Source organism: Eriocheir sinensis, chromosome 51 (assembly GCF_024679095.1).
Source record: "Eriocheir sinensis breed Jianghai 21 chromosome 51, ASM2467909v1, whole genome shotgun sequence".
Lineage (NCBI taxonomy): Eukaryota > Metazoa > Arthropoda > Malacostraca > Decapoda > Varunidae > Eriocheir > Eriocheir sinensis.
Genome location: NC_066559.1, coordinates 908351 through 924013, shown reverse-complemented (window position 1 = coordinate 924013; position 15663 = coordinate 908351). Strand labels below are relative to the sequence as shown.

Here is a 15663-nt window from a genome sequence, read left to right as displayed (position 1 = left end):
GAAGTGTAACCGCGCGGCCATTTATATTTTGTAGATTCGTCATGATTCGAACAATTGATTATCCACTATTTTTATTAGTTTTATATCAGTTTGAACAATATATTTTTTTATTATATGTTCGAACAATTATGAAAAAGTTAGTTTAGTTGATTTATTTATATTCAGACACTGCATGTGAGAAAAGGAGAAGAGGTCGATCAATTACCCATGATTCTAGAGATATTTATTTTGGTTTTACTTTGATTTTTTTTTCAGTTATTGAGAGGATATTTTGAATCTTACACAAAATATCTTAGAATCGATAATTTCTTGTTTATTAGCCAACGCACATTATATTTAAGCTTATGCCGAGTTATGCGATGAGTGTCCGTACCATCCCATCTTTCTGACCGAAACATCTAACCTACTACGGGCTACGATATGGTTCGGAAGATTAAGAAATTTGTGTTTCATCATCTACTGTTAAAAAATGAAAATTGGTACGTGTGTGATATTGACAAACTAAAGAGGCAAACGATGAAGGAACATTTAAAGATCAATAAAATGGACATGTTTCCGGTTCTGGGAAGAGCCTAGAAATGCATTGTGCCACGTACCAATGAAAACGTAGTGCACATATTACGTCCTATAAATCGCTAGTTGACTGGATATTGGAGAGATACATCTCAAATTCTTCTCATCTCACGGGGAGAAGCCATCATTAGCTCGTGACTTCTGCTTCAATGGGGTTTTTTTCTTAAAATGTTGAAATAATGTGGCTGAATCATCACCGTTCCTCCTATGCGTTAGATAATTAATATATTAATATAATTATTATTATTATTATCATTATCATCATCATCATCATCATTATTATCATTATTATTATTATTATTATTATTATTATTATTATTATTATTATTATTATTATTATTATTATTATTATTATTATTATTATTATTATTATTATTATTATTATTATTATTATTATTATTGTTATCATTATTATTATTGAAACGAAACTTGTTCTTCAAGCCGGCCGGTGTAGCAGCAGGAAAGGGACCTTCAGTAGGAAAAGGACCCTCGATCGTTGTGCACATGCTCTGCTGTCCCATAAAAACACGCACGAACACATACACATAGTGCTCGCTCGCTCTCTTGTGGCGGTGGGTGGCATTCCTCAGAACATAATCAAGGCAAGGGTTTTCTATCCTCCTTAGTCACCCTCTAAGTTTATTGTAACACCACCACTCTGCCCCGACTGTGTAGTATATGAGAGGTAAATATACGTTGTTTTCTACTCAACAAATACGCCTTTACTATTTTTTTCAGGATGTCTCGGGTCAACACTCGTGGGTGTTTGAGCGCCTCTGTAAAGAAAAATATGCCGAAATTTTAGAGTTCATTTTTAATTTGACTCACACAGAAGCTTTAGTCAAAATATTATGCTAAAGAATGAGAAATGTATGTACAATGACTCAGTTTTCTAATTTGTCAATAGTTTATTTCAAGTTTCTAACATAAATGCTTTATCAGTGTAGATATGTAAATAGAAGAGTATCCTTTATGTTTTCTGCTATTTTCTAGTCATTAATGTATGGCACAAAATCATCAAGAGTTACTAATGCAGAAGTTAAAAAGACCACTATCATAAGCAAAAATATTGAATCATGTGAAAATTATATTCTGGGACAACATTGGTAGGAAGTTAATTGACTCACGTATATATAATATAATATATAATATAACAACACAGTTCATTAACCTTACCATTATATTTACCTGTAGTTTTATGTTTTACAGGATATCTATTTTCTGTGATTGATAAATATTCATTAAAGAATGTGTGTGTGTGTGTGTGTGTGTGTGTGTGTGTGTGTGTGTGTGTGTGTTCATACAGATGTTATATTTATTCAAACCCTATGTATGTATAGGTTACTTTACTTTACTTGCCAATAGACTACTTTAAGATTTAATGTGAAGTATCAGATTCGTGTGTGGTGGCTGGGGCAGCCAGATAATAAAGTAAATTTGGAAATTCTATACACGACAGTGTTTCCTTTATTTTGCCTTTCAGATTTTTTCAGGTCACCTTCATTAAAGTGTAGTTGTTAGTTTTTATGTAATGTACACGTGACCCTCGATTTTCCGGACCTCAATTTAATTTCCCGGACACTTGATTTCTGGGACAAAATCCAGCTGTTGCTATAGACTTATGCCTGGTCAGGAACCGAAATAGAAGTCAAAGCCAAAAATCTGTGGTCCTGCCATGTTTGGTGGTTGTCGGACACATGCTGGGACAAGTTCAAGTATCAAAACAAAAGTTTGGCCGTATATCAAAGTCCGTCCTCCGTGTGGCCACTGGCGTAGCCATGGGGGGGCCTGGGGGGGCACATGCCCCCCCCCATTCAAGGCCTGTGCCCCCCAGGTGCCCCCCCACAGAATCTTCTTGGCTAAAGGATTTCATTCCAGGGCTGTGGAGTCAAAGTCAAGGAGTTGACTACTTTTGGGTAGAGCGTGTCAGTAAAAAATCTCGTGTGCAGCGGGGCCGCGGGAGGGGGGGAGGCATGCAGTTAGCAAGTTCAGAAGAGCAGTCAGCGTGAAAATATCGATAGAAGATAGAGAGGCAACATCGCGGCGGAATTCAAAGTTAGTGGGAGTTCGAAAGGCTCTGGAACCTTTTGTGAGCTGCCTCTCTATCTTTAATAGCACGAGAACAAGCGTGATTAAACCAAGGCTTTTTAGCATGAGGAGTAGAGAAAGTACGTGGAATGTATGCCTCCATTCCAGAGACAATCACCTCTGTGATGCGCTGAGCACACACAGAGGGGTCTCTCTCCTGGAAGCAGTAATCATTCCACGGGAAATCGGAAAAGTACATCCTCAGGTCGTCCCACCGAGCTGAAGCAAAATGCCAGAAGCATCGCCTCTTCGGCGGGTCCAGAGGATGTACAGGAGCGATAGGACAGGATACAGAAATAAGGTTATGATCGGAGGAGCCCAACGGAGAGAACAGTTTGACAGAGTAAGCAGAAGGATTAGAGGTAAGGAAGAGGTCTAGAATGTTGGGCCTGTCTCCAAGACGGTCGGGAATACGAGTAGGGTGCTGAACCAACTGCTCTAGGTCGTTGAGGAGAGCAAAGTTGTAGGCTTGTTCACCAGGCTGGTCAGTGAAGGAGGATGAAAGCCAAAGCTGGTGGTGAACATTGAAATCTCCCAAGATGGAGATTTCAGCAAAGGGAGAGTGAGTCAAGATGTGCTCCACTTTAGAGTTCAAATAGTCAAAGAATTTTACATAGTTAGTAGAGTTAGGTGAGAGATAAACAGCACATATGTATTTAGTAATAGAATGACAATGAAGTCTTCGCCAGATGGTGGAAAATTCAGAAGAGTCAAGGTCGTGGGCACGAGAGCAAGTGATGTCGTTGCGCACGTAGGTGCAACATCCAGCTTTGGATCGAAATTTAGGGTAGAGATAGTAGGAGGGAACAGAGAAGAGGTTGCTGTCAGTAGCCTCAGAAACCTGTGTTTCGGTGAGGAAGAGAAGGTGGGGTTTAGAGGAGGAGAGATGGTGTTCCACAGAATGAAAATTAGAACGAAGACCGCGAATGTTGCAGAAATTGATAAGGAGGAGAGTAGATCTATTATCAACGACATTTAAGGTCAGGACGCTAGATCTGTAAACAATGGGGGTTTCCCCGGGCCAAGCCACAGGGTTTATGAGGTATTCTGAGGTGGTGGGTTAAACTACACATTTACCTTTTCCTTAATAACCACTCAACTAATCGACATCTACCAATTAGCTAAGGTGCTTGGCAAAACATGAAATCGATCATTAAGCATTGCTCGCTAAACAGCCTCACCATTCAAATCAGAGGCTAGCCAACACTTACGTTCTTGTCGATGGAGTCTCCCTTGTTATTTACCTGCAACAATAAACTATCAATCAATCAATCAGTTTTTTTTTATATAAGGGAGCCGTTGCAAGGGCAAAACCATCAACATCATCTGGGACGACAGCCGAGTGCCGACGACGCCACACCTGACACACAGAGCAGCAGAACAAGAGGGTCGTTGATGCTGCCGTACACAGTGTATTGACCAGACAGTTAAAAGTTAAGCTGCCATGGCCGCGTCGATACAAGAACGTAAGTGTTGGCTAGCCTCTGATTAGAATGGTGAGGCTGTTTAGCGAGCAATGCTTAATGATCGATTTCATGTTTTGCCAAGCACCTTAGCTAATCGGTAGATGTCAATTAGTTGAGTGATTATTAAGGAAAAGGTAAATGTGTAGTTTAACCCGCCACCTCAAAATACCTCATAAGCCTCCGTGGTGAAGTGATTAGCGTGCTTAGCTACGAATCCCATGGCCCGGGTTTGAATCCCGGCCCGGGCGGTCACCGTGAAGCTCAACCAACTGTTCGTCCTCCCTCTCGGACTGGTCGATTAATGGGTAACTGAGGAAAGTAGGAAATTATGGATAATATTCACGAAAGCGTAGCCACCTCTGGCAAAGTTTATACTTACAACATGGATTTCTTTTTGGTCCCTGAATGCATTGCAATAACAAGTGACTTCCAGAAAAGAGAAAGAAAATTGATATAATGATATAAAATTGTTAATGGAACTAAAGCACGACGTAGCACACCCATATGCGGCGGTGGTCCAGCTATGCACCTTCAATATTGCCCCCACGAGAATAATAACCCAAGGTCTCACATACTGTTGTACTTCTCCAGAATTACCGGCGCATCATACATGTGTGGGGGGGTCGAGGGGGGCAAAGCCCATCCCCCCGTTAGAGGTTAGGTTGGAGTAGTTGAAATATTTGATAAAGAATCGTTTTAGTACCGTGCCAGTATTTCATTACCTACCTAATGAAACCACTAGCTATTCATATATCTTTTCTACAAACGTTCAACAATCATATAAACGCTTTCAAAATCCAATTCAAAGACTATTTATCATCGAAAATAGGGGATAATATTCACGAAAGCGTAGCCTCCTTTGGCGGCGGTCGTGTCAATGGTGCCGCCGCTGCAGCCACAAAATAGCTTGTAGAGGGTTTAGGGTGGGGGAGCATATTTACAGTACTCCAACCGAACTTTACGATCTGCTAACAGGGGGCTTTGCCCCCCTGGACCCACCCCACATGTATATGCGCATATGTATATGTTTCTACCTTTGGATGCTGTTTCTTGTTTTTCTCAATTTGTAGACACAATATGCATCAGGAAACAGCATGGAGTCAAGTAGACATACACAGAAAAGAAAGGAGGTGCTGGAGGAAAAAGTGCATTTTTTTTTTTTTTCTTCTTTTAAAGATAGAGGTGATGATGAAAATTCTAGTAAAGAAGAAGAGAGAATTATTCTGTCTTGTGGAAGTTTGCCGACGGAAATTGTGGGAGAGGCAAATCCTGGAAGCAACGATGCAGAAGGCCTCTTTTATTCAGAAAAAAATCACAGTCCAAATGAAGAGAACTACGAGTTCAGTTGCAGTGTGCCGGGGGTGAGCTCAGGTCTTGTGTAGTGGCTATGAAACGGATATTTCCATTTGTGCCTTCTGTTCTTAAACTTCCCTTTTCACTGTAAAAGTTTTATTTATGTATTCACAGAAAAGGAATATATTTTGTTATTTTCAAAATTGTTTCATATTACCACTCCACTTTCTACGACCCACTTTTTTGGATGTTTTGAATAAAAAGTTGTAGAATTTGAATGATTTAGTTTTTCTCACTAAACTCTGAATGTGTTATGAGGGTAAAATTTGCCAATACATATGATGGTTGTTGTTGCAATTTTCCCTTTAAAATCGGTGTTTTTGCCTGAAAAAAAAAAAAAGTGGTCCCTATTGTTGCCACAGTCTATAAAGAATTATAAAAAAATTATAGAATGAAATAATGAAGTCCATAAAAACAAAGTACCATATGACTTCCATATTCTTCACTTTTCTTGTATTATTTCCTTACTTCATTGTTTGTGAGAGCAGTACTTCACATTTTTTTCTCCAAGTCCTCCTTTGTTGTAAAAAGGTAAAAATATATAATAGCAATAACATGTATAATAGTGCTTGTAAGTTACTAGATACATTTTCCCACAGGATTGAAGCTGAAGCAGTACCAAGTGGACACATGGACCACTCGGGAGCAGCTGTGTCTTGCTTCAGCCGTCATGCGCAGTGGTGACCAGAACTGGTGGGTAAATGATTGTTCCTGACTTGAGAATGGACAGGTTTCCCCAAATGATAAAATAAAAACTGTTATAGTCCGACATCTTAAATGACGCCTCTGATGTAGGTAGCTCCCCATACACTTGTGTCATGTCTCCCACTCTCCTGGCACTCAGGGGTGTTACTTTATGAGACTTTTTCACTGCGTTATTGCAGTTTCTATAAAGCAAGGTTTTCTTTTGTAGTGAATTTTAAGGATTCCTCAATAGCACAAAAGATTTTTTACAGCATTCAACTCATCAAAGTTTTTCAAATTTTACTCCTTTGTATCCTCCAGGGTTGCTGTCAGGAGGAACATAAAGATGCTTACCAATGAGACAAGTCGGCCACCAGACTGGTACTCAACCAAGAACTGTGCCCTCCAGTATGCCCGCCTCCTGGAGCGTGTTGATACTCCCAAAAGGAAGAGAGAACGAGGAGATGGAGGCAATGAGACCCCGGGTGAAATTGTTACCAGGATGTTGAGTAAACGTGAGTCCCTCTGGGTATCTCTCCCATTATCATCACTGTTCCTCTGGGAATGAGCACTGCACTAGCCCTACCAGCTGCCAGTGGCCCCTCTGGGGGTGGACAAAAAGTGGCAATGGGCAGAGGGGGGTCTCCATCTGTCCCAGGGAAGAGGGAGGAGCCTCTTAGGGTGGCGTATATTAATGTGAAAAAGATCAGTGAGGAAGGGAAGAGAAGGGAGATGATAAACGAATTCCAGAAAGGAAAGATTGATGTGTTAGGTGTGAGTGAGACACATATGAGAGGTTGTGGTGTGTGGGAGTGATGGCAGGGAGAGAGTGTGGAGGGGGCAGTAATATGGGCAGGGGTGGAGGGGGGAAGGGGGAGACAGGGATGTAAATTACTGACCTCCCCGTGAGCGTTGGTGGGAGTGGATGGGTATGGATGGTGTGCTGAGGATTGTGTGGATGACAGGGAAGATAGGAATAGTAAAGTATGCATGAGTGTGTGCATATGAGTCAGTGAATGATATGGGAAGGAAAGGCATGAGTGCGATGAAGAGATTCTGGAGGACTTAGGACAGTGTTTAACTCCTCTGTTGCAATTGGCACAGATCTCGCCTTCATTGGTAGGCTGCGGTTGGACTGGATTTCACCATTGATTTTTGGTGAGGGTAGCAACTCTTGTCAGCCTGGGTCAAGGACAAAGCCACAGGGAGGGTGCAGGTGTGTTAGTTCAGCTCAGGGTGGTGGCTATAGTTACTTACAGTATGTAGGGGCCATCGTCCTTATAACCTCTTGGTTGTACACAGTGAATTGAATGAAATATCCCGCTTTTTCCTTCTTGAGAGAGAGAGAGAGAGAGAGAGAGACTGTTGAGTGACTTGTGGCATGAGATAAAGAGAGAGAGGGAGGGATAATTGAGAGGGATTGTGGTGGGAGAGAAGGAGGGAGGGAGGGAGAGAAGCGTGAAGTGGCAGGTAACCAGCCAGCGTAATAGTATGAGTAGGACTGAAGCCACTGAACCATCACTGTAGGAAGGGTTTGGAGGAAGTGAACTGAATTACGTCTCAGGGGGCAGTAGCAGCAAAAGACCGTCTGTTTCTCATTTAATACACATTAGCTACAGGACACAGTCAGGAACTGGACGTGTCCATCATGCGCACTACTGCTCCTAGTGGTGGAGCGGCTGCCTCTGATTTCCTGACTGTCACCAGCAAATTTAAGTCTTATTAGCACTTCTATTTTATAATAACAATTAAATTACAAATTACCTCAGCCTTTAATTAATTACAATTACAATTACTATAATTGCATTTTCAGTTACAATTACAATAATGCTGCAATTAATTACATTTCAATTAAATTACAATTACAATTACTCCAACCCTGGTGTCAGGGGAAGACCACCTGTAAAGTGGATCAATAGGGTGAGTGGGTACTGGAGCAAGAGAGTTGGAAGTATCAGGATTGAGTGTGCTGAAAGGGAGTGCCAGAACAGGGAAAGATGGAAACACTCTTCCGTGACCACCCCCTGGAGGGAAGTTCCCGTTAGGGTGCAAGGCGTCAGAGATACAGATAGATAGAATATCATCATTGTTAACAATGTGTAATTGTCATGAGTTATATTTCCATTAATATGTGGTAATTTTTTGCATCTGTATGAAAAAAAAGGTTGCAAGGATGTTGAGTAAATTTGAATTCCTCTAATTTCTTCCCTGTTCTAATCTTTGTCAACTAGATCTGTCATTGTCCTGAGTTAAATTGCCATTCATTTCTCATAATTTCTGCACCTAAATGGAAGAAGATTAAAAAAAAGTGTTGTATAATGAAACATTTGTTTTGTTGGAATGGAGCAGAACGTATAGAAGAGCTGCAGGTGCTGGAGGCAGAGGAACGTGCCACCTACAACCAGTTGCAGAGAGAGATTCAGCAGTTGGAAGCAGGGAATCTAGACCATCAGCTAGACACTTTCTGGGAACAACTTGTCAAGTAAGTGCTCATGACTTGCATGATATCATCATGATCATCATCTTAAGCCCACTTCAGTACAAAGGCCTTTCCCAACATTCTTCACCTCACTTTGATGTTATTAGCAAACTTTGTTCCTTAATACATGATGATTACTTCCTGTCTTTTGTTATACCCAGTACAGTCAAACATCAACATCTGTGGTGGTTAGGTATCAGACACACCCGTGGATATTGAAGATCTGCGGCTATCTGCTTACCCTCTTAAAACCTATTTTTTTACATAAGATAAGAACATGAGCAAGAGGCCAGTTGGCCTATACAAGGCAGCTCCTGTAAGCCTAACCCCACCTAACCTCACTATCCATGAATTTATCTAACCTCTTCTTGAATGTGCTGTGAAGTGTAGGGAGGGCTTATCCAGCTTCTTTCCCGTGAATATGGGAGTGAGGCAGGGCTGTGTCCTTGCTCCATCGCTTTTCAACACTTGTATGGACTGGGTACTGGGCAGAGTTGTAGACCAGAGTCATTGCGGAGCATCCATTGGCAATACCAGAGTCACTGACCTTGTTTTTGCCGATGATGCAGTAATCCTGGCGGAGTCTCTGGAGGTTTTGGTGATGGCTCTTGAGGTACTGCACGAGGAGGCGAAGCCCTCGGGACTTCAGGTCTCCTGGGCCAAGACCAAGGTACAGGTGTTTGGGGGCTTGCTAGATTAAACAGTACAGTCTGTTCATGTCCTTTTTCTTTTTTATCTTCTCTTTTCCATGCATTATTTTTCACATCAACTATTTGGTTAACCCGGTAGCAGTAACGGGCCAAATTTGTGGCTTTACCATGTAGCAGTGACGGGCTAAATTTGTGCCATGATATAAACCCCCAAAAATAGATGATGCATAAACTGATCAGAAATGCTTTGATATATATTATGAAATGGTTTGTATGAGTGATGATTTTTTCTCATTTTTCTCGCTTAGAGGGACCATTAAGAAACATGACCCTCGCTGCTACTGGGTTAATCCTATTTTCCATGTCCATTTCACCCTCACTATTTCCCCTTACCCTTTTTGATATTTCTTCTTTGACCGCTGACTTTATTTTATCATCATAGTTATCATCTCTGCCACTTCCTTTTTCATTTTCTTCCCTGAGTTTTCTAACTTCTCCTCTGGCTAATAATTCTTTCTTCAAATCATCAGCAATGTTTATGAATCTCTTCATGTCCTCTCTCACTCCCCTTACCTCTTTCTTTGAATCTTCCACATCTGTTTCCAATTGCCTCGTCCTTGACCATATCCCTGGGGGTAGCTTTTGGCCCAGTGAAAACCCAGCGAAGCCTGATCACCCTCGTATATTTCCTCACCTCCTGATGCCATATCGTCACCCTCATAAAATAATCGCCAAAGTCATTTTCAGCGATTTCAAGGTTTTTCTCTTCATAAATTTTTCATCATGTGACGCCCATTTCTGTATAGTTGCCTTCGCCATTCAAGGTTCGAGTGATCTAGAATTGGCCTTTTCATTTCTGCCTAAATCTTAAGCCAAATGAGATGATGACAGTTGTTTTCTGATTTCCTGTAAAGTAGAAAATAATAACTTAGGCGCTTTGTTTACGAAGGTGATGATATTGTCCATGCGAGCTCAGCTTCGACACTTTTATCACTTACATTGGCACGTTTTTCTTCATTTTTTCTGTCCTCTTTTTCTGTTTGGGAGACAGAACCTATGCCAAGGTTACCCTGCAGGCCCTGCCCCCACAATGTAAGTAACGAGTTGCATTTCCTATGACCTTTCAGGGAGCAAGCAGAGGAGGAGGAGAAGGAGCAGCAGCAGCAGCAATGGCTGAAGGAACGAGAAGAAAAGATCACAGCCATCCAACAAGCACTTAAACATCAGGGACCAAAAGGTGAGACCTATTGCTTCTGCTGTCAGCCTGCTCTCTGGCTTTGCTTTTTATAGTTCCCAAATAATTGAATGAAATCTTATGTTTGGCTTTGAATCCTAGCAGTAATGGGGTTGGATCACACTTTTGTTGTTGTTGCTATTTGTGGATTCAGTTTCTTTACCCTCTGGTTGTGTGGACAATCTTTTTATTGTTTATCATGAGTTAGAGAGGAAAATGTAAAGATGGTGATTTAGAAGTGAAAATATATTAATGGATGGCGTGTGGTCTTATACATCCTGTTTAGTTGCTGAGCTGTAAACTACTTACTGTTTGTGGCATATGAGCCTGACCCTACTGTTTTTTCTTTGCTGCAACACAGAAAACGGTGGGTCGAGGAAGGTTATTGAGAATACAAACAGCAAGAATGGCAGGATGGATACAAGCCTTACAATTTTTTTTACAATTCACCTGCATGGTTTATGGTTCTTATCTCATATGTGTCCAGCACCACCACCATCATCACTACCATCACAGTGATGCTTATGTTTAGGCAAGCTGAGTACCTCTCTAAGCACTGTTACTAGTCACTGCTACTCTTCGTGCAACAGTGCCTCAGCCGCCTCATAAGAAGAAGCCCAAGTTGCAAGTGGGGGGTTGTGTCGGGATGGCAGAGAGCAGGCGCAGCAGTGGGCTCTCAGAGACATCCTCGGAGGTGGACAGTGCAGCAGAGAGTCCTGACCTGAATGAAGTTACTTCAGAGAGTCTAGTTAGTAACAAGGTTAATATGCTTTCCATGTATGTTTTCTCTTGAATTTTGTTTGCTTGGTAATAATAGCATGGTCTGCATTTGTATCTGGATGGATTTGTCCTTATTTTTAAGTTTTCAATGGCTTACAGCGATGGTATTTGGTGCTATCATTATCTGTATTAGCTTTAATTTTTTTATCATGTTATTTTGCTGTGCTTTTGTGGAGTGTCAGTGTATTTCCTCATTGTGATTTAAAAGGATTCCTGTCTGTTTCTTGTGGCCAAAGTATATTATGAATTTATATTAATAATTTCTATAATTTTAGAGATTTTAGTTTTAAAAGGTCAGTATGTTTCATGAATATTTGTTTATCATACAGATTAATAAAAAAGTTAATTTACAAGTTACCCGTGCTAAGTTAATATTTAAGCATAAATGTACAGACCTCATGATTGCTGGTGTTTTGTTCTTCAGTCACTTCTGTGGACCACCTATTGATGTTCAGATTCACTTTTTTTATTTCAACAGATAAAAGTACCATTCCTTTGAATATTGAACTGTACCTGAGTTAAGGTTTAATGAGCTTGTCATGCCATCTTAGAGAGATGAAAAGTAGTAAATACTGAGTCAGGGAGGCATATGCTGAAAGTTGTTTTGTCATTGCAGAGTCAAGATGAAAGTGGCGGTGGCGATAGTGAAGTAAGGCCCACCCCTACCTCCCCTCTGCTGTCCTCCCTCCTCAGCAAGTCACCCATTACAGGTGTTCCTGGGGCAGCCTCCTCCCCACTGGCTCAGGTTAGAGATAGCAAGTCATGTTCCTCTAGGAGTACAACTTTCTCCCTTCTTTGGCTTCATATCATGACTCTCCTTCCATCCATATTTGGCTTAATGGTATGATTTACTCGTTAGTTTAACCTCAAGAATTGTATGCAGTTAGATTTGATTTTAACCCGGTAGCAGTGACGGGCCAAATTTGTGGCTTTACCATGTAGCAGCGATGGGCCTAATTTGTGCCATGATATAACACCCCCCATAAAAAATATAATACATATGATCACAAATGCTTTGATATATATTATGAAATGGTTTGTGTGAGGGGTGATTTTTTCTCGTTTTTCTCGCTAAGAGGGACCATTAAGAAACATGATCCCTGTTGCTGCTGGGTTACTGGCATGATGTTTGTTGATTCATAATTTGGGTATGATTATCAAGTGCCTCCATAGTGCAGTGGTTAAAAACTATGAATCTGTGGGCCTTGTTGGAATCCCACTCTGGGCAGTCAGCTTGCAGCCCACCCAGCTGTTCATCCTTCCTTTAGGGATGGTCGATAAATGGATACGAGAGGAAACCTGGGGAAGGTAAACTGGGTAACCTGGATGCTATGCTGGCTTTCTGTCAGGTTAAGGGGGTCTCTCCCACCACAAAGGGCCAATGGGACGGAGATGAGCACCCCCACCTCGCACAGCTATGGCATATGCTCCCAACATTACCTTTGCCTTTATCAAGTGCATCAAAGTTTGAATTTTACCAACATTGGATCTGGGGGCCATGTTAACCCGGTAGCAGCGAGGATCATGTTTCTTAATGGTCCCTCTTAGCGAGAAAAATGAGAAAAATCACCCCTCACACAAACCATTTCATAATATATATTAAAGCATTTGTGATCAGATTATGCATCATCTATTTTGGGGGGTTTATATTATGGCACAAATTTGGCCCGTCGCTGCTACACGGTGAAGCCACAAATTTGGCCTGTCGCTGCTACACGGTGAAGCCACAAATTTGGCCTGTCGCAGCTACACGGTGAAGCCACAAATTTGGCCCGTCGCTGCTACCGGGTTAATAAAGACTTTCAACTTTCCTTGTAGAGATGGCGATGTAACTCTTCCTTCTCTTAGTGGTTATTACTTGACTTCCAGATGGTGGATTCCACTTTCAAGAAAAAGAACTCATAGAAGGGCAAATTCCATTACTTTTTACATGTAGCAGTTTGGTTGTTTATGGTTATAGCCTCAAATGTAGACTATATGATAAAGATTTAGTTTAAAAGATTTTTCTGGTATAAATCAAGTTATTAATGAACATTAAAGCTTGAGCACTGTGGACAAAATTAATTGTCCCTACTTGTTAACAATTTGCTGGGCATAAAAAATTAAACCCAGTGTGCTTTATATTTACATCAGTGTTCAATGGATGTGCAGCTAAACAATCTTCCTTCATTTAAGGGAAGAGAATGTCATAGCTTTAAATTGCACCTACAGTCTTGATTAGGCTGTATTTTATGTATAACAGTACCATATTTTCATAGTATAGTAGTAAATACACCCTAGGCATGTTTTTATAACTTTTACGGTACCTTTAAAAGCATTTTAAGGTCTTTAAACACTTTTAAAACAATAGAAATACACCATACACTGTAGGGAGACATGCAGAACTGAGACAGAACAAGGCGAACAGCTTCTCTCCCTGCGAGATGCTTCTAGAACACAACAGCCAATCAGCGGCTGAGAAAACAATACCGACGCTCTGATTGGCTGAATTGGTACGTACGGCCATTCTATCTTGACGCGCGAGATTTAAACTCATGAACAATGCCGCGAAATGGTGAAAATATATACGATATCAAAATTAATAGGTCTTACAGAAAAAAATGTGAAATACCGGGACCGTGAAAACTGAACCGCAATATCATGGGGGTATACTGTACCTGGGTACATCATCGTTACTTATCACTCCCAATAAGGGATCTCAGACTTCCGTCACAATGCATACGTGGTGCTACATTGTTCTTATTTTTTCTAGAAACATTGTGAATCAATGTATATCTTATATTGGGGTTCATATTGTTTTAATTGTACTAGCTAATTCTTCAAGTTGTTTATGTGGTACTGATCAGAAGATTTCAGATTCATAGTTTTGTTTTTGGTTATTATGGGAAATATTGAAATGAAATTATTGACACAACTCCTTCCTGATTCTGCCTCCAGCTGGGAATGGGAAGCAGGACCATAAGAGGCCTTGGCATCTCCCCAGTGTCTGAGGCCTTGCAGAACCTGGTGTCCTCAGCTATTTCAGGCACCAACACATTTGACAAGGACAAGATTACCCACACCACCTCTGGCACAGGTACTCAAATGACAGTGAAATGGTAGTATTGCAATGCTTTCTCTATATGTCATCTTAGATTGGCTGTAAGTATGATGTGCTTCCTGCCAGCAGACCTTTTTTTCTTTTTTTTTTTTATTATTTTTTTTTTTGTAGGTGGGGTTTTGGGCCATGACCGCCCATATGTATTTTTCCCCATAGGTTATTAAGTTCGCCATTTGCGCATTCGCCATTTGCACACATTCAGACCGCCCATATGTGCGCAAATGGTGAGGTTTGACTGTATTCATTTGTTCCAAACATTTTTGTGAGCAGGTTGCAGTTTTCATATCCAGAATTGTGTTCCAAAACTGTTACATGGGTTAAAAACTTCACCCTGAAGATTGTTGCATGCTTGATTTTCCAACATTTATTCCATACTTTGGCATTTGGGATTAAATGAGGCTGTATGCCCCAGATTATGCTTATCTTTAATGTTTGCTAAAGTATGATATCTAATTGTTTGTGTTTGTTTTCAGGAACTTCAACCCTTTCTCTTCTGCTGGATCTTCCCCCTAGCACTCCTGGTGGCCCACTGCCAAGATTAAGTGACCTACCAGGACCATCCTATGAGCAAAAAGAACAGCTGGTGGGTGAATGGCACTATCACCTGTACATCATAATATATAGCATTAAAAAGACATTATGTTCATATGATAGAAAACTTAATTTGAAGCTTTAAGGAACATTAAACGTATCCTTTCCATCCCAAACAGTCTGCTGCTTCTTTGAATAAAACTGAAAAAAATAAGGAGAGCTTCTGTGATAAGGGCTGTGATGAAAAGGTATCAGCAGAACAAACAACGCCCTCCAACCCTGAAAACCCCACAAAAAACATAGGTAAGTGCTAATTTAGTTGTTCTGAAATCCATTGTTTATCTCATAGCTGGATAAGCTTTAAGGCATAATAAAATGTCATTGATAATATTTTATTCATATTTATTGCAGGACTTTATATTGTATAACCAGTATATAAGTCACTGGGCAATATAATTATTCCTTAACATTTTCAGAGGCTACTTAACAGAGACCCCTGCAAATGTTGAATTTATGTGAATTTATGCTACCTCTTAAATAACACTCCTTGACTGCCCTTTTCCTTGTAAAGCTTAAGAAAAACCATTTGTGTATCTTTAGAAACATTATGCAGTAATCCCTCTCGTATTCGAACCACTATTACCTGAACCTCGCTCTTTTGTGAACTGGCCTCTGGTAGGTCAAACTTCCAATTTACCTATTTAGAACCACCCTCACTCTGGCCA

The 15663-nt window shown here is 40.7% G+C and overlaps 1 protein-coding gene across 7 annotated transcripts in view; it reads left to right on the top strand.

Annotated features, from left to right (window-relative positions):
* The first annotated feature begins 3990 nt into the window (after positions 1 to 3990).
* LOC126982469 (bromodomain-containing protein 8-like) overlaps positions 3991 to 15663 on the top strand; it is a 28099-nt gene continuing 16426 nt past the window's right edge. For 4 of the 7 annotated variants that reach the window (XM_050834518.1, XM_050834520.1, XM_050834517.1 and 1 more), the window contains exons 1-10: positions 3991 to 4127; positions 6080 to 6173; positions 6486 to 6679; positions 8514 to 8646; positions 10421 to 10530; positions 11118 to 11287; positions 11924 to 12052; positions 14245 to 14383; positions 14881 to 14990; positions 15118 to 15241. In XM_050834518.1, coding sequence (XP_050690475.1) covers positions 4106 to 4127; positions 6080 to 6173; positions 6486 to 6679; positions 8514 to 8646; positions 10421 to 10530; positions 11118 to 11287; positions 11924 to 12052; positions 14245 to 14383; positions 14881 to 14990; positions 15118 to 15241 — 1225 coding nt within the window. In that variant the 5' untranslated portion in view covers positions 3991 to 4105. Of the gene's footprint in view, positions 4128 to 6079; positions 6174 to 6485; positions 6680 to 8513; positions 8647 to 10420; positions 10531 to 10888; positions 11097 to 11117; positions 11288 to 11923; positions 12053 to 14244; positions 14384 to 14880; positions 14991 to 15117; positions 15242 to 15663 lie in introns of those variants that run through there. The other 3 variants (XM_050834522.1, XM_050834519.1, XM_050834521.1) reach the window with 2 other exon arrangements.